Source organism: Tenrec ecaudatus, chromosome 5 (genome assembly GCF_050624435.1).
Source record: "Tenrec ecaudatus isolate mTenEca1 chromosome 5, mTenEca1.hap1, whole genome shotgun sequence".
NCBI lineage: Eukaryota > Metazoa > Chordata > Mammalia > Afrosoricida > Tenrecidae > Tenrec > Tenrec ecaudatus.
The window spans coordinates 64956869-64978389 of record NC_134534.1 but is presented as its reverse complement, the minus strand read 5'-3'; the positions used below and the strand labels follow the sequence as shown (position 1 = coordinate 64978389).

General features: G+C 41.6%; 1 protein-coding gene and 1 pseudogene across 2 annotated transcripts in view; both read right to left on the bottom strand.

The window, feature by feature from the left end:
• Positions 1–16683: 16683 nt before the first annotated feature.
• Positions 16684–18372, bottom strand: LOC142448075 (prefoldin subunit 3 pseudogene; annotated as a pseudogene).
• Positions 18154–21521, bottom strand: part of UBE2W (ubiquitin conjugating enzyme E2 W) — a 93058-nt gene continuing 89690 nt past the window's right edge. For both annotated transcript variants that reach the window (XM_075549563.1, XM_075549564.1), the window contains one exon: positions 18154–18372. Coding sequence is in view for 1 of the 2 variants with exons in the window: in XM_075549564.1 (XP_075405679.1) it covers positions 18359–18372 (14 nt within the window). In the remaining variant the exon portion in view is untranslated. The remainder of the gene's footprint in view (positions 18373–21521) is intronic.

The following is a 21521-nucleotide window of genomic DNA, read 5'->3' as shown; positions in this document are numbered from 1 at the left end:
CAAATCTCACACCGTATTTTTTTTTTAAGAAGACTTTTGAGGATATTTTTTGTTTCATGTTTAAAGATTCCCTGAGGATCGTGGTGTCCCGGTTCATCCAGTCTCAATGGCTCAAGAAAGTCTGGATGCCACCCACCCTGGGTCAGGAGGGTTCCATCCCGTCTTTGAGCACACTGCTCGGTCACGGAGCCCAGCACCCCGCGGTGCTTATGGGCTCGTGACCAAGCGGGCAGGGGGCCGTGGAAGCCAGTAAACCTTTCCACGTCCTCCTCCGATTTCTCGCTCTCTCTGCTCCCGGGAAATCAAGACCAATGGTTGTATGTTGGATGATGGCTCGCACGTTTTTACAGCCCCGGGCACTACGCAATGAGCTAGGAGGTCCAACAGCAACTCTGAACACATTCGTAGGCCAGTTAACGGGGAAGGCCCATGGCATCATGACCTTGAACCTCCAAACCAAGGAAGCAAGTCCGCCCAGGCCCGTGGTGGCACAGAGGCTACCTCAGGGACCGCTCTTTCCAGCTGGTGTCGCAAAGTGGGTCTCGAACATTTGCCAACTCATTTTTTTCAACAAGCGTAAAACTTACTGACAAAAATCCCACTAATTAGCTTGCCCACCATTACCTTCAGACAATGTGAATTTTCCACCGCCATAACCTCAAATTCAGTGCCCGTAAGCAATAACTTCCGCTTTCCTGGAAACTATTCCTAAACTTCGGTCTCCAGACGTTTTCCAGTGTTTATGGGTGAGGTCACAGGATGGGTACACTTGTGGGCTCGCCTTGTTGCTTTCAGCGCAGTGAAGTCAAGGCTCCATTCACGTTGTTCACTGGATGGAACTTTGTTTTCTTTCTGGCTGAGTCGTAGTCTCTTGCATCTACTCGCCCGCTCCCTGTCTTATTCATCCATTCATCTGGCGCTGCGCGTGTAGGTAGGTGTCTCTCGCCTGGTGGCTGTGGTGAGGAGCGATGCCTGGCTGCTTTCAAGTTCCTAGCAGCGGAGTCGCTGGCTGGGCCATACGGTAGGTCTATTTTTAGTTTTTTGAGAAAAACCACTACAAAAACTTTCCACAACAGCTGTGCCATTTTGCATTCCCGTCAGCAAGGACTCAGGCTTCCACCTCCCCCACAACCTCGCCAGCATTTGTTACTTGTTTATCCAAGATCTCATAATGCGGGTGCAATGGTATCTTTTTCTGGTTTTCATTTGCATCCCTCAAGTGGCGGAAGACGTGGAGCATTCTTTCATGTGTTCAGTGGCCATTTGAATGTCCTTTTGGGTAAGCTGTCTACTCAAGTCCTCTGCCCATTTTATAATGGGGTTACTTGCCTGTTTTATTGCCCTCCTGGTGTCGTGGATATCTGAGGGAGGAAGAAGGAGCTCTCTGTTCGTGGCATTGACTACATAGAAGGAAGTTTGTTTTTTTTGGGGGGGGGGTTGTTTATTTGTTTTGGCAAGGAGTGGTTGCCAATGTTTTATATATTTTTTAGATTTTTGTTTTATAAGGACTTTCTCAAGATAGTCTCCTAGTTAGCAGTTTGTCCTTTTATTTTGGTAGCCTTGTGATGAACGAAAGGTTGTAATCTTTATAAGGTCCCATTTGCTTATTTTGCCTTTTGTCTCCTTGTGCTTTTAATAGTACAACAGATAACCAAGTGTTAAAAGCTGGCTCCGCAGTCGTGTCCTGTTTTTTCTTCTAAGAATTTTTTGGGGTTTGTTCTCCTCCTTAGGACCCATTTTTAATTTGTTTTCATGGATGGTGTAAGACATGGATCCTGTTTTATTTTTCGGCATGCAGAAATCCAATTTTCCCAAACACTATTTATTGGAGAGACTCTTCTTTCCCCATCAAATGGACGTAGCACCTGTCAAAAATCAGGTAATCAAAAACGAATGGCTTTTGCTGGATTCTCGACTACTCCATGGGCCTGTTATTGTACCAGTACCGGCAAACCATGCTGTCTTCCGTCTCTACATATGCTTCTGAAAGCTGGACTCTAAAACGACTTGATGTGTTTGAGTTATGAGGTGGGCAAACAGTATAAAATATACTGTGAAATGCGAAAGAGCGAACAAACACATTTTATTGTTTCACTTTTGCGACCAAATCCATTTTAGAAGAAATGCTAGCAGAATGGTGCTTGGAAGGGAGGGTGAGGCTGATTCTCTTCCTCTGGGCAAATCGCAGCAAATGGGCCCTCGTGGTGGGTAATGTAGAGGGTTAGCAAACACAAGGAAACCCCCGAATGACAAGAACTGACACAGCATCTGCAACAATGGACTCATGATATGAAAGAGCACGAAGAAGACATGGCGGTCTGTGATACTGACTTCATGAAACGTTAACAAGGCGCAAGGGACCCGGCCTGTAGGTGGAGCTCAAGGCCCAGAGAGGGACTGCAGAAGTCCAGATGACGCAAGAAAGGTCATTTACGTTGCTGATAACATCCATCTTTCATCACCCACTGATAATTTTCTTCTGGCTCTTCAGATCTGTTCTCCGGGAGCTCTGCATTCTTTATTCCAAGCTACAAAACGCCATCCTCTTGAAGACGCATTCAAGATGTAGCAAAAGCACCCCTAAAGATGGATGTTCAACACTGTCTTGAAAAAAAGAGGATCTGATGCTTTAAAGTAGAAGTCAGCAAATCAAGCCTGAGGACCAAATCTGGCCTAAGTCTTAATTTTGTAAATCAAGTTTTATTATAATATAACTACACCCTCGCGTTTATATACTGCGTCTTCCTGATTTAATGCTTTACAGAGTAAAGTCGTTGCGATGCGCTGGAGGGTCTCCAATTTTACCCACATGCACATGTGGAAAGAGTGGCTGATCCCGACTTTAAAGCAAAAGTGAAAGAAACAAAATTAAAGCGCCGTATTGGCTCAGCGGTTAAATACTTCAAGCGCATCACCAGGTCTTCTCTCCCACAGAACCATGGGGTGGGTCCAAATGTTAGCAGGCAAGCACTTCACTATTTAATTTAAATGTTAAATAGATGATCTCTCCATTTAAAACATGACTGGGGGGAGGAGACGAACCAGTCAGGGTGCAGCGTAGCAACGAATAAACATACAACTTTCCTCTAGTTCTTAATACTTCCTCCCCCCACTCACATATCCCAATTCTACCTTAAAAATCTGACTAGACCAGGGGATGTACACTGGTACAGACAGGAACTGGAAAGACAGGGAATCCAGGACAGATGATCCCTTCAGGACCCATGATGAGAGTGTCCATACCGGGAAGGTGGAGGGAAGGTGGGGTAGAAAGGGGGAACAGATTACAAGGATCTATATATAACCTCCTCCCTGGGGGATGAACAACAGAAAAGTGGGTGAAGGGAGACGTCGGACAGAGTAAGATATGACAAAATAATAATAATAATTTCTAAATTATCAAGGGTCCATGAGGGAGGGCAGAACAGGGAGGAAGGTGGTTAAATGAGGAACTGATACCAAGGGCTCAAGCAGAAAGCAAGTGTTTTGAGAATGATGATGGTAACGGGTGTACAAATGTGCTTGACAAAACGGATGTATGTATAGATTGTGAAAAGAGTTGTAAGAGCCCCCAATAAAATTATATTTTTAAAAACATGACCAATTAAAAAAACAAACAAACAAACCATGGCAGTTGATATACCTCAGTAGCCAGAACTAGGAGAGCTCAATGGGGTCACCCTGGAGAACTGAACTGGGATCTGGCACCTATGAAGACAGGGAGCTGAGAACTACTTCCTGGTTTTGTTTTTTTCAAATGTCTTTTAAGATGTTTTCACATTTTAAACTGTACACAGATTATTTTCACAAAAATAAAAAGGTACTTTATAAAAATCACTCTATTTGAGGTCTCTGGAAGGCCTCAAGGGAATGTGGAACTGCAACTGAAACAATGGTAGTAAATTTGGGGTCTCAAAAAAAAAATTTGGGGTCTCCTTTAAAACAAAACTTAACTTTTGGATCACAGTGAAATCTACTTTCTTGCCTGAATATATTTTCTTGACTTAAAGATCTGGGGAGGCTTCGGGAAGAGGAAGCACAAAAGATGGAGATGGTGTTAAGTTAAAGCCCAAACCAAAAAACCAAATTCACTGCCACCAAGCAGACGCCGACTTCTAAAGACGTCGAACAGTGCAAGATATGACAAAATAATAATTTATAAATTATCAAGGGTTCATGAGGGAGGCGAGAGAATGGGGAAGGAGGGGGAAAATGAGGAGCTGATGCCAAGGGCTTAAGTGGAGAGCAAATGTTTTGAGAATGATGAGGGCAATGAATACACAAATATGCTTTACACAATTGATGTATGTATGGATTGTGAAAATTGTTGTATGAGCCCCCAGTAAAATGATTTTTTAAAAAGAAGAGCAGTGTGTATACCAAAGTATATACATCTATTTGGTGTTTTGTTTTGTCTTTCAACAAGTACCTACTCTTGACATTTAAAACAAAAAGTAAATAAACACAGCAAAACATTGTTTTTAACCATTTTCTTTTACTGTCACATGGCAAAACTCATATGAATAATTTTTTTTGCCATTTTGACCAAAATGGATCTCCTGACTGACATTGTGGGCCAAAGCCAATGCTGGCCTGCTTTGAGCTGTGATGTAGTCAGAAACAAATTTCCACTATGAGGCTGCTTATATTTTAGGATTGTAGTTGGTCATCCCTGCGGAAAACATTTTTATATTAAAATAAGGGCCTTTACAAGAATTATTACCTGAGCAAGAAATAGTTCCAGATCTAACAATGGAATTAAGACCAAGAATGACAACTGCTTGTTCAGTTGCTGTAGTTGGTTAATAAGAGTAACCCGGAAGCAGGTCAGAACAATCTGGGCCCTTTCCCTAGCCCCCACCTCCTCCAACCTGTAATGTCTACTGGCAGCAGCTGCCACTGAGTTGATGCTGACCTGTGGCCATCCTATGGTAGCACTGTGCTCCACAGCGTTGTCATCCTTGTGATTTTTAAGATACGGGTCCTGCCTTACTCCCTAGGCACCTCTGGGTGGCTTTCAAACCTTTCAAGTAGCAGCCTAATACTTAACCTTTTGTACACCCATAGTCTCTCTGTAAGGCCTAAGCCCCCAAAACCAAACCTACTGCCATCAAGTTCTTGCTGATTCACAGCAAAGAACTCTACACAACGTGTCTGAGACTAAATCTTTCTGGGAACAGCCAGTCTCACCTTTCTTCCTTGGCATGGCTGGTGGATTTGAACTGTAGATCTTGTAGTCCAACAACTGACCTGCAATGCCACCAGGTCCGGAGGTGACATGTGTTTGTTTTTCTTTAGTCATACCATGGAAGATTGTCCATTCTTGGATTGAAGCCTGACTCTGAATTTATAACTAAAAGATCACACAAACGTAATGCTTTGACCTTTTTTACTGAGAGGTCTTACCCCTTTCTTTAAAGCTAGGTTAACAACAACAACAGAAAGCATCTAGAAGGCTGTCTTAACCTTGAAAGCCAGCTTCTTAGGCAACGTTTTCAGTTCCCCTGTCCCTTCACTGTTAACTTTATAGAGCTCTCTGGGTGATAAATAGCCATGTGATAACGATTATCTCTTCACATAAGCCTTCACAGAAAGTGGTTTCATTAATGGTATTCATGTTTGCTTTTCCACTGCTGCCCTGGATAATGCCTTTGGTCACTGCCTTTGTCGCATTGTTCAGGAACAGAGAGCTACACACGACGGCCCTGCAGAGAAGCCGGGTGTCAGACAGGAAACATAGGTGGGTGAACAAATTTATGAAGCTTTTGGGACATTGAAAGATTCAGGAGATATTTTGCTAGCATTGGCATGGTTAAGCTAACTGGGTGTTTGGGATTTTTGAAGTAAATAAAATCAATGTGCAATGGGTCAGTAATCCCCCCTCCCAAATTCTAAAACTCAAGTAAGTATCCATTTGAATTAGAAATTTCATAGTTATTTTTAATTATGGGTGGTGGGTGAAGCCAGTTTCAATCATAATAGCTGTGGAGAGTATGAGCTGTTACCTGCAGAAACTGATTATCTGATAGGTAAGCCCTCTTCTAATTCACAATAAAAGGTTAAATAATAAAAAAAGGTTAAATAATAATAATGACTGAAAGTTACAGGCCATTAAGCACTATTCATGAGTTCTCTAACTGAAGTCTTACAACTCTGTGAAGACGCAAACTAGCTCTTTCTACTATTTACTACGCAACTGTCCTCAAGTCAGTCTGACGCATGGACACCCTGAGTCGAGCTGAACTGCTCCCTAGGCGGTCGGTCCATGGTTGTAAATCTTTACAGTCTTTCTCAACAGAGCAGCTAGTGGGTTCAAACTGCTGATCTTGTGGTTAGCAGGCCGAAGTGTAACTCACTACGTCACCAGGACTCCTTTCTATAGCTCGGGGGCATTAAGAGAGGTACAAACGTCAAGTAAGTTGGCTAACTTCACCTCATTGCCATCAAGTCAATGGCGACTCCTAGAGACCCTATAGAAAATGGCAGAACTACTCCTGTGGGTATCGAAACTGCAACTCTTTACCGTCGCAGAAAACCTCCAAAGCCAGGCTCCTCACCCGACCTCCCCATGCCAGTCTATCACTGTCTGCTGCTCTAGACGAGAATGTTTGACTTTCGTGGGGATTTTAGAGTTCAAGAATAGCTTTAAGTTAACCGTTTTGTCTGTTTGATTTTAACCCTTTATTCAAAGGTTTAGGTATGTCCCCTGAACACTGCTGAGAGCTGCCATTTTTGTGCCTTTCCTAATATAAGCATACTCACCTTCTGATAGTTTGAACAAAACGGTGTCAAGTCCATTAAAAGTTCGCAAATGGCCAAGCTCAACAGACAAGTGGTCTTTATCGACCTGGAGCATCCTAGGAAGAAAAGGGTCAGGAAGAGGAAGAGGACACGGAATGTGAGACACTGCCTTCTCTGTCACGAGGCCAGAAGAACTGAATGGTGTCCAGCTACCATTACTGAACATTCGACTTAAAAAAATCGACAAAAGAATACCAATCAAAAGTGGGGATGGAAGAACAAAATGTCAAATACTCTTGTAGTTCATGTTTTCTAGAGCCATGGAAACTGGAGCTATTGCCCTGTATAGTCTTTAAACATTAAACAAAAAAAGATCCCCTGACGTGTTCTAAAGTTCAAACAACAGTTTTGCTTAATTAGTACAGAATGTCTTCTTTACACTGGGCATGGTGTTCGATTATAGAAATATCTATATGGGATCAAACTGACAACAGCAACTGAAAAGGTTCACTAGCACCTCCAGGGATGCTGACTGTGAACCCAAGTAAGAGCAAATGCTTGAGAACCTCATTCAATCTTTTATCCATTTATCACTGACGCTGCTTATGATCCAGTTGTGAGGATTTTTGTTTTCTTTTTATTGAGGTGTAATCCATACTGAAGGTTGTCTTTGATCTTCATCAGTAAGTACTTTAAGTCCTCTTTGCTTTCAGCAAGTGAATTGTGTCACCTGAACATCTCAGGTTGTTAATGGGTCTTCCTCCACCCGTGATGCCCCCCTTCTTCTTCACATAGTCCAGCTTCTCGGATTATTTGCCCAGTATACAGATTAAATAAACGTGGTAAAAGGAACAACTCTGACATATACCTCTCCTGATTATAAACCATGCAGCACCCTCTTGTTCTGCTTGAAGACTACCTCTTGGTCTATGCATAGGTTCTATATAAGCACAATTAAGTGTCATGGAATATCCGTTCTTTGCAATGTGATCCATAATTTGTTAGTAGCCACTGTGTTAGACCGGGTTAACCAGAGAAACAAACCAGAGGTACTCATATGTATAGGAAAGAACTTTCTATCAAAGAGTAATTGTATATTAAGAAAACATCCAGTCTTGTCCAGATCAAGTTCATGAGTAAAATACTACTCCATAAGTCTGATACTAGACCATAAAGCCCTCTTTAGACTCAGAGTCACAAACAATGACAGAATGCAGGAGGGTCACAGACAGGTGGGTACGCAATCTTACAGATTCAATAGTAGAGGAAGCATCATAGGGCTCTGGCAGGGCACTGGCGTGGCTCCAGCGGCTCTCTGCGTGACTCAACAGCAGGAAAGTGAAGGGAGGGAGAGTGTGTGGCCAGCCTTCAGGGAGAAAGAGAGAAGGAGGCTAGTCTCGGAAAACCATTTATCTCAGTCACCCTCCAATCAAGCTACAACCTGATTGACAGCCTAAACTCTGCCCACATGTTCCTATGGGAGTCAAGTTGACATAAAAAAAATTAACTCTCACGTCTACATAATCCAGTGCTTTTGCATATCAATGACACACAAGTAAATATTCTTTTAGGTAAATTCAATCGGACAGGTGCAATGATTCCCTTTGTTCCACATTCACTTCTGAATCTACCTTAAATTTATAGTAATTCCTATGTACTATTATTGCAACCACTTATGAATTATCTTCAGCAAAGTTTTACTAACCTGTGATATTTGTATTGCCTATCATTTCTGCATTCTGTGGGGGTCACCTTTCTTTTGAATGGGCACAAATATGGATCTCTTCCAGTCAGTTGGCCAAGTAGTTGTCTTCCAAATTTCTTGGCACAGCTGAATGAGCACTTCCACTGTTGCGTCTGAGAGAACATCTTAACTGGCAATGCTTCAATTCCTGGATCCTTTTTCCCCCCAATGCCTTCAGTTCAATGTGGACTTTCTGATTTAGGATTATTTGGATCAACAATCAATGCCTTTGGAAGCAGCCCTCAAGAAATTACAAAATGTATCCCAATGAGCAAATCTGCTGGCAAAAGACTTTAAGGAGGAAGGTGTGCCTGACCCAAGCCATGTTATTTTCAGTCAACTCATGTGCATAAGAAAGCAGGTTAAGTACTGACGACCAGAAAAAAGTGATGCATTTGAGTTATGGTATTGGTGGGAAATATTGAATTCATCCTGGATAGCCAGAAGAATGAGCCAACTTGTCCTGAGGGAAGCACAGCCAGACAGCCGCTACAAAAACAAGGTGCCGAGACCTTATTTCACGTACTTTAGACCTTAGCAGGAGGGCCCAGTACCTGGAAGGGCATCGTGCATGCCAGATTGTCTGTACAAAACTTTTTAAAAACCCAACTCAAACAAAATTAATTAACACAGCAGCTTCCACAATGGGTTCAAACATAACCATGACGATTGTTGAGGATGGCACGGGAACTGCACGGGATATGACTACTTTTTACACAGAGTTGCTGAGTTCAAACCAACTCGATGGCACCCAACAACCACCACCACTGCAAAACTCAGCTCAGAAGCTTACAGGACAGTGAGTTGATTTGAATGGGCAGGAACAATTCCGGGACAGAGGCTGAGTGTGGTGGCCCAATCTGAAGAATGCCATCAATGTCACTCAATATACATGTGGAACAGATGAATTCGTGTATGTTCTATGTCTAGATTTTCAAAAACTCAATTTTCTAACCTATGTGCCATCTGGTGAACTGCTAACATCTTTATTTTCATTCCTGACTTTGTGTGGTTTTTATCATGAAAGAGAGGGAAAGTGAATATTTTTGGTATAAAAAAAAGGTGCTAAGTAAAGATGATGATGCCTAATTGCCTAATTTAAATAAATTCAATTACCCTAAATAATTTTGTAGGCTTTCTGGTCTCATAAAGCTTTTGTTGTTAATTTTTTTTAATGTATTCATTTTTAGGTGAAGGTTTACAGAGCAGATCATGAGTATTACAGTCAACAGTTCATCCACCTTCTGTTTCAACATATCCAGTGCGATCTCCTCATGGCACCGTCCTTATGATACAGCCTCTCCGTGTTTCTTGTTTTCATTCCTCTTTCTTCCCCAATCCTCTGGACGTTGTCCTTGGGTTAGTGCTGCCCAGAGACCTTAAATGGTTGCAATCTGCTGTCTTTGAACTGTCAAATTCAGCAAAGAAATCCGTTACAACTAATGTAGCATGCTTGTCCTATGCTGCCAGTTTATAATTGGTTTGTATTTTAATATATTTCGGGAACCTCTTATATGGCATTTGAAATCTCAAATCCATTGCTTCACCTAGAGTTATTCTGCAATTTAATATACCATACCATACATGTATATATGCTCCATAACAAACATCAAGGTATTTGTATATAGGAAAGCATGTTTATTACATAGTAGACTTCAAATGAATTGAAGATTAATATTCATACATATTATTCTGTTTCTACAATGCTCTCAAAGATATGTCACTATTATTACTTTCAAAATACATATGTAGAGTTACTCATAACATAAATTGGAAACATAACATGTCTACTTTTGTGAATTTTCTAATATTTAAAATTTTTTTGAATGTTCTAATATTAACTATAACCCATTGCTAATATTAACTAGAAACTTGTATGTCATGAGAAAATTATCTAGAAAATTTCTGAACTTAGACACAGAAACACAGGTATGTGAGCATGACAAAGAATATAAACAACTATGGACTTATCCATGACATCCCTGTGATTAAAAAAAAAAGACAGCCTGGCTAATCTTGGTAAACTAACATTGAGACATAAACGTAAACAAATTTCCTCATCTCTAACCTTGAAGGGAACAGGTGTCATTTGATTATCTCTAACCCTAGAGAAAAACATTTTGGAAATTTCTTTAAAAAGAATTAATGCCAAACTAGTACCAAAACTCATAAAACTTTGAGGAAATGTTTCACATGGTGGTGGGGGATGTTCAGTTCAAAATCTGAAGGCCAGGCAGAGGTGAGCCCAATGCAAGGTCCAGGACCAGAAGCCCAAAATGTCTAAAAGTCCACAGCAGGTCTTCTTGCTTCTACCAAAGCTCAGGCGGTTCTGCTGTGCCAGTGAAGTGATCAGTGTTAGTTAGACCTGTACAGTGGTTCCGTGGAATACCGAAGGAAAATAAAGGATGGAGATTTAAGTCACAGCCTGTACTGAGGTGCGGGGGGCGGGGGGTGTCTTACAAATACCCTCAAGTAAACAAAGATGCCTACCCTTCCCTAAGGTCTGATCTTAATTTCGCCCTCCTCCTGTCGATTAGTAGAGAATGCCCTCCAAATTGGGCCAGTAGCCACAAGTTTACAGAGTTCCGAATTACATCACATAAGGAACTATGGTCATAATTGACTATAACTCAGACAGACATTATATCGGTCTTTATTGTGTGAAAATGAAAGGTGAAAATTTCACAAATAAACTCTGAGTTCCAGCTACTCTTTCTTTTCTTTTTTGGTGGCGGTAAACACAAACACACGCCCGTTCACAATTCCTAAAGGAATACGGTCCGAGAGCATCGTCACATTGCCTCGCTGTATTCTCACTAACTCCGCCCAACCGAAGCACCAACCGAAGCACTCGGTTCCTGGAAGTTCTCCTCTGCACTTTATATTAACTCTATCTTTATATTAACTCTATCTTTATATTAACTCTGTCTTTAAATTAACTCTGTTTTCTGAGAGGACAACACGTGCTCCAGGCAGACAGGAATTTATCGGGCCTGTGTAGTTGAATGATGGCTTCATGGGTTGATTTCAGTTCAAGTTTCAAAGGTTATTTCCTGGCATTAGAGTTAGGAATTCTCCCAGTCTCAACGGATCCATGACATTATGTTCAATGGAACTAGTAAGGGGGAGAGATCAGCAACACTAGACTTACAAGTAAAGCATGTGTGTGCTAAAGGATGGGAAGTTAACGCAACAAAAATTCAAGCACCTTTCACCTCAGTGAAATTTTTAGAAGTTCAATGGCATGGGACCTGTCAAGATAAACATTCTAAGGCAAAGAATAATTTGTTGTATTTGGCACAATATCTGATGGATCTCTTTCGATTTTGGAGACAACGTACCTCTGTTGACCACGTGGCTAGCAAAACTGTTAGCGGTGCGTGGGGGCCAGAACAAGAGCAGGCTTCAGGTTGCCATGCAAGCTGCGCTGCCGCAGAGGCCAGGTGACCCACTGGAGCCTGCAGTGGCAGTGGCAGATAGAGATGCTGTTTGGAGTCTTTGGCAGACCCCTGTTGGTGAATCACAGCACAGACCTGTCGGGTTGCAGAGAAAAATCCTGCAGTTCTCAGCAGATAATGCTCCTCTTTGAGAAACAGCATTTGGCTTGCTACTGGGCCTTAGTAAAGTTTGAACTCTGAACCATAGGCCACAGAGTTACCACGTGACCTAAGCTGTCCACCACAAATTGAGGGTTGTCTGACCCCAAAAGTCATAAAGTTGATGTGCACAACAGCCACATCAATACATGGAAATGGTATGTACATATTTACAAGATATGACTGAGCAAATCCTAAAGGTGCACACAAGTTACATGAGGCAGTGGCCCAAATGCTTAGTCTCCACTCCTGTTACATGACATTCTCTTTCCCAACCTGCACCCAGGACCTCCTGGGGACTTCCTCGTTGCCACCACTAGGAATATGGAGCCCTGCCGGTGTAGTGTGATCCACATAGCTGGCAATTTGAAACCACCGGCAGCTCCGTGGGAGAAAGCTCGCTGGGAGAAAGACTGGACTTTCTCTTGGAAAACCACAGGGGGTCCCTAGGAGTCAGTATTGACTCAATGGCAGTGAGTGAGTGTTAATAAGGGTGAGTATCCTGGAGTAACCCTGCCAATCCACTCCCTCCAAGTGAAAGGGGCAAAGAGAAGGCTTATTAGAAGGTAGCACCAGAGAGGAGGCTGACAGGAAGGCAGGCTATCTTGATGGCATCCTATTGGAAATCAGAACACACAGAAAACATCTTTTTACTTTGGAACTCACACTCTGAGGAAGTCGCATACAGATACTTTACGTTAACTCAGGTTTCAGGATAGCCACAGGTAAGCAAACAGAGTAAGATTCTTTCAGCCCTAGGCCAGTATCCGGATGTCTCTGTTGACTAATGACATAGATCGTGAGACCTGGCCTTGTGGTCACTAGCAGTCAGGAAAATAAGACAAGATTCTCAAGGTTATGTGGCTTTTTTAGGTGATGTCCACACCCAACCTGTATGCCTTTGACAATGTAGCAAGTTATCAACATTCCATGGAGACTGTATTAAATAAAACAATTGAGCCTAATTGCATTAAGTAGTTTAGGTTACATTATGATTACCGGTAGTTGGGGTAAGAGAGGGGGCTTTCTATGCCCATAAAACAGTTACACTCTCACAAACGCACAGGGGAAGTCCTACCCTGTGCTCTAGGGTCGCTATGAGTCAGCATCGACTTCATGGCAGTACGTTTAGTTTGTTTTCTTGGTATGATCAGTTGACTGAGAGAGCGAGCGAGTGCCATGCTTACAGATGGTTCTATCTAATATGTGCATAACATTCAAATGAGGACTGCACCAATATTAAGACCCCTTTCTGGGACTTCCCTAAAGTACAGCAGTAGAGGGAAATCCCCCCATGGGCAGGATTTCAAGCAGTTCACATGGTCCTTTCGTTTTCTTGAAACAAGAAATGGCCAGATATGCAACTGTATACCAATGGTTTGGCTGGGATAGTTAGAAACTCTGAAGGAACATGGTTGGAAAGTTAACATGAAGGCATTGGGTAGAATGTGGCTAGACCTCTCTGAATGGGCCAAAGAGTGGAGAGATTTGCATCTTGTCTATATATTCACCAAATGATGATCTTGACAGAAGAGGATTTTAATAATAATGTGGGTAGGATGTTAACACAAGTCAAGCTCTTTTCCCAGCCACGCCTGTCATTACCCAAGAATTAAGTGACCATGGTGGAGAGATGGAATTCCACTCACAAAGATCAATTCGACCAGACACTGCTTAGAGTCCAATTTGCCTGAGTAGAGACCAGCAGTGAGTTCCTGATATGACATCATTCCTTGGGGTGATCTGCTATTCGCCTGGCATCAGGCTGATTACTTCCTAGATGCCTACTTCCCTGTACAATCAACCAATACACCTGCCATCCGGTCTTCCAACTCATAGTGACTCTATAGGACACGTAAGAACAGCTATTTTAGGTTTCCAAGGCTGTATATATTTACAGGAGTACAAAACCTCATTTATCTCCTCTGGCAACTGGTGGGTTTGAACTGCTGCCCTTGTGGTTAACAGCCCACAGTGAAACACCATCAGAGTGCCTTTAACCCATGTATCCACTAAAGTGGTATCAACAGCATTGCCTTGGATCAAGGTACCCATTTCACATGAAATTAGGTGGGGACATGGGCCCATGCTCATGGAATTCACAGGTTTCACCGTGTTTTCCCTCTTTCAGAAGTAGTTGCCTTAGTGGACTAAGAACAGACTGTGGAGAAGTAATCAGCTGTCACTTTGGAGGAATTCATTGCTGAAAACCTTATGCACAGCATCGAAACACTGTCAGATCCTCAAGGACTACTGCATCGAAGCAGAAGACTGACAGAAGAGGATGACCCTCCTCAGGTCAGAAGGCACTAAACTGAGTAAGAGCTACCTTCTCAAAGTAAGAGTTGACCATCACGATGTGAACTAAATCCTTTAGGACCTTCCTTTGCTGATGAGGCACAACTCAAAAGGAGAACAGCTGCAAAACTCAACTGATAATTTGAACATGGAGAGTATGAAGTATGACTCTAGAAAAACTGGAAGTTGTAAAAAATGAAATGGATGCATAAAGCTTGATATTCTAGATGTTCGTGAGCTAAAATGGACTGGTCCCAGTCATCTTGAAACAGAAGGTCACCTGGTTTGCTATGGCAGGAATGTCACAATCAAGAAGTATGGCATTCCATTCATCATTAAAAGGGACATTTCAAATCTTTAAAAAAAATTCATTCTATTGGGGCTCATACAGCTCTGATCACAATCCATCCATCCATTGTGTCAAGCACATTTGTTGTCATCATCATTTTCAAAACATTTTCTTTCTACTTAAGCCCTTGGTATCAGTTCCTCATCAAAATCTATCTTGAAGTACAATGCTGTCCACATTCAAGGAAATCCAATCAACACAACTATTATTCAAATTTATGGCACCAATTACTAAAGTTAGTGATGAAGAAATTGAAGACTTCTGAACAATCTGAAGGAGAAAACAACGGGACCGACAGTTCCGGGGGGACATGGGAGAGGGGGCAGTGGGAGGAAAGGTAGTGGTGCTAACAAATCTAGGGACAAGGGAACAACAAGTGATCCAAATTGGTGGTGAGTAGAGTGTAGGAGGCCTGGTAGGGTGTGACCATGGGTAATGTAACAAAGAGGAATTACTGAAACCCCAATGAAGGCTGAACATAATAGTGGGACAAGAGGAAGTACAGGAAATAGAGGAAAGAGCTAGGAGGTAAAGGGCATATATAGAGGTCTAAATAAAGGCATGTACATATGTAAATATATTTATATATGAGAATGTGGAAATAGATCAATGTGCATATATGCACAGATTTAGTATTAAGAAAGCAGATGGACATTGGGCCTCCATTCAAGTACTCCCTGACTGTAAGAATACTTTGTTCTATTAAACTGGCATTCCATGATGCTCATCTTCCCGACACAATCACTGAAGACAAAGTGGGCAAATGTGGTGAAGAAAGATAATGGTGCCTGCCTATCAAAAGATATAGCGTCTGGGGTGTTAAAGGCTTGAAGGTAAACAAGCAGCCATCTAGCTCATAAAGCCCACATGGAAGCACACTAGCCTGTGCGATCACAAGGTTTCAAAGGGTTCAGGTATCAGGCATCAACAGAACAAAAAATCGTATCATTGTGAATGAGGGGGAGTGCGGGGTGGAGAACCAAAGCCCATCTGTAGGCAATTGGACATACCCTTACGGAAGGGCTGTGGGGAGGAGACGAGCCAGTCAGGGTGCAGTGTAGCAATGATGAAACATACAACTTTCCTCTAGTTCCTAAATGTATCCTTGCCACCGCCCCCCACCCCCTTATCATGATCCCAATTCTACCTTACAAATCTGACTAGACCAGAGGACGTACACTGGTACAGATAGGAACTTGAAGCACAGGGAATTCAGGGCAGATGATCCCTTCAGGACCAGTGGTGAGAGTAGCGATACTGGGAGGGTGGGTTGGAAAGGGGGAACCGATTACAAGGATCTACATATGACCTCCTCCCTGGGGTATGGCAGAAAAGTGGGTGAAGGGAGACGTTGGACAGTGTAAGATATGACAAAATAACAATTTATAAATTATCAAGGGTTCATGAAGGAGGGGGGAGTGGGGAAGAAGGGGGCTGATGCCAGGGGCTTAAGTGGAGAGCAAATGTTTTGAGAATGATGAGGGCAATTAATGTACAAATGTGTTTTACACAATTGATGTATATGTAGATTGTGATGAGTTGTATGAACCCCTAATAAAATTATGTTTTAAAAAAGAAATGGAAAATTTCTACCAAGGTATCAGTATGAAATTCATCAAACATGCAATCATGATTCATTGATAATTATTGATGATTAAATGCAAAAGTTGAATACAAAGAGGAAGAACAGTTGGAAAATATTATTTTAGTGATAGAAACAAAGCTAAATACAATTTTGCAAGACCAACAACTGGTTCATAGAAAATGCCTTTTTTCAACAAGACAAATGGTGAATATACAGGTGAATTCCTCCAAATGGAATACAAAGTAATCAAACTGACTACATCTGTGTATGATAAAACGGAGCAGCTCAATATCAGCAGCTAAAATCAGGCTAGAATCTGACTGTGGAACAGACCATGAATTGCTGATATGAAGGTTTCCATTTGAAGCTGAAGAAAATTAAAATAAGTCCACAAGAGCCAAATACGGCATTCATTTTATTCCACCTGAATTTTGAGGGCATGTCAAGAACAGGTTTGACACATTGAACATTCATGACAAAATAATGGATGAATAATCAAGAACATTATTCATGAAGAAAGCAAAAGTTCATTTATTTATTTAAACTGCATTGTTTTATTATCATTAAATACTATGATTTTAATATCATGAAATACAAGTACAAAACATTGTACACATTTTTACTACATGAAAATAGTACATTTGTATTTTTACCAGAATGTGTATCATCTAGCATTGGCCACAACATTAACAGACTTACATAGAAACTTATTGATTCTATAAGCTTTATCACAAATAAAAAGCTCACATCTCCTTTCCATCGCAGATTGGCATTCACCTTACTATTCCTGTTAAGCTGCTTTGGAGAACCTTTAATAAATAAAAAACGGCCTGAGCCGTGAGTGCTAAGCAGATTATCTTATTTCACATTGGTTGAAGTCTCCTATGTTGGCATCGCTAAGACACCGTGCACTACTTGGGATAAGAAAATGTGTGGTCTCCGTAGCCCTCTTCCTATTTAGAAAGGCAAATTACTATTTCCTGTAAAGTTCAAAGTTTTATGAGAATTAAAGAGTAATCCATGGACCTTATTTACACAAGGCAAATCCATGGTCACACTATCATACAATTTTACATGCACTGAAGAAAATCAAGCCTGAGTAGTCAAACGATCTTTCCTATCTCAAAATTGGCTTCACCACATAAGGAAAGAGCAAACCGTGCTAGTGCCTAAATTTCAGTCTCGGGTCATTCCAACTCAGTTTTTGTATGACAGGCAAATCCAATGAAGGCAGTATTTATTTTATTGGGAAATATGAAAAAGAAAACAACATACTAATATTTTCATAAAATATTAGAAACTAATTTTATGAATCTTAAAAGTGCCATTTGCCATTTTTAAAAGTTGTAATCCTCATTCTTGCTGCTAAAAATTATTCCAAGTTATGTCAATCTTTAAGAATAAATTTTGGGGTATTTAAAATAATGTATGCTTGGTAAACTGAAACACATTTCCAACTGCCAGCTTTATGCTTTCTTTTTGGGAGAATCATCTTTGTTTCTTCTCTTTACATCCCAATTATAAGCCCTTACCATATTGACTTCTGTGGTAGTAAATTGGTCTGAAGAAAGTCAAGTCTTCCTTGAGAGAATCAAGATTCTTTGTGGCAGTTGCTAAATTCTTTTCAACAGTGCCTGAGCTTCAGCTACATCATATCCCAGCCCTACCTTAGCTGCCGGCCGCAGACACACTATCAGGAGGAGGGACAGAAGCTTTGCAGTGCAGGTTGTCTGCCAATAAGAATCTGGTCTCCAGTGAATTGGTGGACTTGTTTTCTTCCACATGTATTTGAGAATTTCAAAAGTCTGCTTAATTTCTGTAATCTGTCCTTTTAGTCTCTTTTTCTTTTGAACAAGATTGGGTTGCATAAATTTATATGTTTGGTATTATTCATCCAACTTCTTTAGTACTGTATCTGCAATCTCATTCCCAGATGTTTCATGAAAGGTTCTACATCTTCCACAAACACCGCCTCAGGAATTCATTCCCAGGTGGAGCCGCCGCCCGCTCCCTGTGGCCATTTTTCTTCAGTGGTACAACCATCCTTAGCAGCCGCCATCTTGGTGAAGTGAGCCAAAAGTTCATTTAAACACAGGAAAGAAAGAAAAGATTTAAGTGAATGTCAGGATTAAATTATTGATATGATGTATGACATGCAAATAAGGTGCCAATAAAACGGTTGGGGGTGTGGATATCAGAAGAGACTCTGAAGCGTGGCCCTAATTGTAGAGTAACTAATGAAAATGGAAGAAAAATAAAGTAAAAAAGATGAAGAAAAATATGAGGTGGAAGCTCAAGAAGATAAAGCCAAATATTGTAATGAAATGTGAAAAGACCTAGAGTTAGAAAATTCAGAACATACCCAACATATCTTTTTTTAAAAATTATTATTTTTAAGCATTTTATTATGGACTCATACAACTCTTATCACAATCCATACATACATCAATTGTATAAAGCACATCTGTACATTCTTTGCCCTCATCACTTTCAAAGCATTTGCTCTCCACTTAAGCCCTTTGCATCAAGTCCTCTTTTTTTTTCGCCTCCCTCCCCGCTCCCCTCTCCCTCATGAGCCCTTGATAATTTATAAATTATCACTTTGTCATATCTTTCCCTGTCCGGCGTCTCCCTTTACCCCCTTTTCTGTTGTCCCCCAGGAAGGAGGTCACATGTAGATCCTTGTAATTGGTTCCCTCTTTCCAACCTACTCACCCTCTACCCTCTCAGTATCGCCCCTCACACCCCTGGTCCTGAAGGTATCATCAACCCTGGATTCCCTGTGCCTCCAGCTCCTATATGCACCAATGTACAACCTCTGCTCTATCCAGACTTGCAAGGTAGAATTCAGACCATGGTAGTTGGGGGGGAGGAAGCATTTAGGATCTGGAGGAAAGCTGTATTCTTCATCGGTGCTACATTGCACCCTGACTGACTCATCTCCTCCCCTAGACCCCTCTGCGAGGGGATCTCCATTGGCTGACAAATGGGCTTTGGGTCTCCACTCTGCACTTCCCCCCTCATTCACTATGATAAGATTTTTTTTTCTGATGCCTTATACCTGATCCCTTCGACACCTCGTGATCACACAGGCGGGTGTGCTTCTTCCATGTGGGCTTTGTTGCTTCTGAGCTAGATGGCCGCTTGTTTAACCCAACATATCTTAATCTGAAGGAACTCAAGAGAAAACTCAAGCATCAAGTTTCAATCTTGAAAGATTCTGTGGGCAAAATATTGATTGATCCAGAAAGTATCAAAAGATAGAAAGAACACACACAGTCACTGTACCCAAAAGAACTAGTCAACATTCCACCGTTAGAGGCAGTAACACGAGCAAGAAGCAATGCAGTTGAAGGAAGAAGCTCGAGCACCACTGCATGCACTAGCCAAAACAGAGCGCCAGCAACTGATGGACACTAATTGAAATGTTTCAGCAAGCTGAAGAAGCACTGGAAGCACTCACTTCCCTATGCTAAGAAATTTGGAAGAAGCAACTTGGCCAACTGACTGGAAGAGATCCATATTTGTACCCTTTCCAAAGAAAGGTGACCCAACAAAATACTCAAATTATAGAACAGTATTATTGGTAACACATGCAACTAAAAGTCTGCAAAAGATGCTTCAACAAGTGCAGCAGTGTATTGAGAGAAAGCTGCCAGAGGTTCAGGCTAGATTCAGAAGAGGACTTGGAACAAGGTGATATCATTGCTGATGTCAGATGGGTCTTGGCTCAAAGCAGGGGACACGAGAAAAAGGTTTACTTGTGTTTTATTGACTGTGCAAAGGCATGCAACTGTGTGGACCACAACAAACTATGGATAGCCTGGAGAAGAATGGGAATTCCAGAACATTTTACTGTGCTTATGTGGAACTTGTATATGGGTTAAGAGGCAGGTATGCCAAAAGAACAAGGGAATGTTTCATGGTTTAAAAACAGGAAAGGTGTGAGTGATGGCTGTATCCTCTCACTACTCATTCAACCTATATGCTGAGCAAAGAACCACAGAAGTTAGCTTGTATGAAGACTGGGGTATTAGGATTGGAAGAAGGCTGATTAACATGAGATATGCAGATGATACAGCCTTGTCTGCTGAGAGAGAGAGCTTGAGGCACTAGCTGATGAAGAGCAAGGATTGCATTTTTCTGTATGAATTACACTCATAAGGAAGACCAAAATCCTCACTTCTGGAACAATAGGTAACATCATGGCAAATGGAGAAAAAGGTGAAACTGTCATGGACTCTGCTTAGATCTACAATGAATGGTCATGGAAGCAACAGTCAAGAGATCGAAGGACACATTGCACTGGGTAAATGTGCTATACAATACCACTTCAATGTGTTGAAAAGCAAGGTTGTTACTTTGAGGACTAAAATGTGCCAGAACCAAGCCATGGTATTTTCAAATGCCTCATATGCATGTGAAAGTTGGATATGAAGAATGGATGTGTTCGAATTATGGTCTTGGTGAACATCAAAGTACCATGGACAACCAAAAGAATAAACGAATCTGTCTTGGAAGAAGTAGTCCATATTGCTACTTAGAGGCATGGATGATGAGAATTTGTCACGCATACTTTGGACATGTTGTCAGGAAGATCAGTCCCTGGAGAAGGACATCATGATTGTTAACATAGAGAAGCAGTGAAAAGAAGCAGGCCCTCAACAAGATGGACCGACCCAGTGCCTGCAAAAAGACACACTTGTGAACCATTGTGAAGCTGGTGCAGGGCGCAGGGCTGGGAGGTGTTTCAGTCTTTTGTGCATAGTGGGGCTATCAGCTGGAGCCAGAGCGATAGCACCTAACACCCCCCCCACACACACACACAATTCACATGTATTTTCCCTCATTCTGACGCAGCTGGCTCAACAGGATAGGATGGTGTATAGCTTAAAAACTTTTTATTGTGAATTAGGTTTACTAAGCGGATACTATTTTACATTTACTATCCATTTTATTTAAACTCATCCATTCCAACTCTCTCAATGTCCCATCCTTTTTCTTGCCTTCTTCCTGCATTAGGCCTGTTTCCATCCCTCCTTCATTCCTAATCTCTCAACATTGTTGTGGGGTGAAGGCTACCTTTTTCCTCGTAAATTGTCGGTTATTCTACCACAGAGGGAAATTCAGTTCCACATCTGAAAGGTAAAGGTCATTGTCTCAGGGATCTTACCTGTCTCTATCTTACCAGTAAGCCTGGTCTATTTT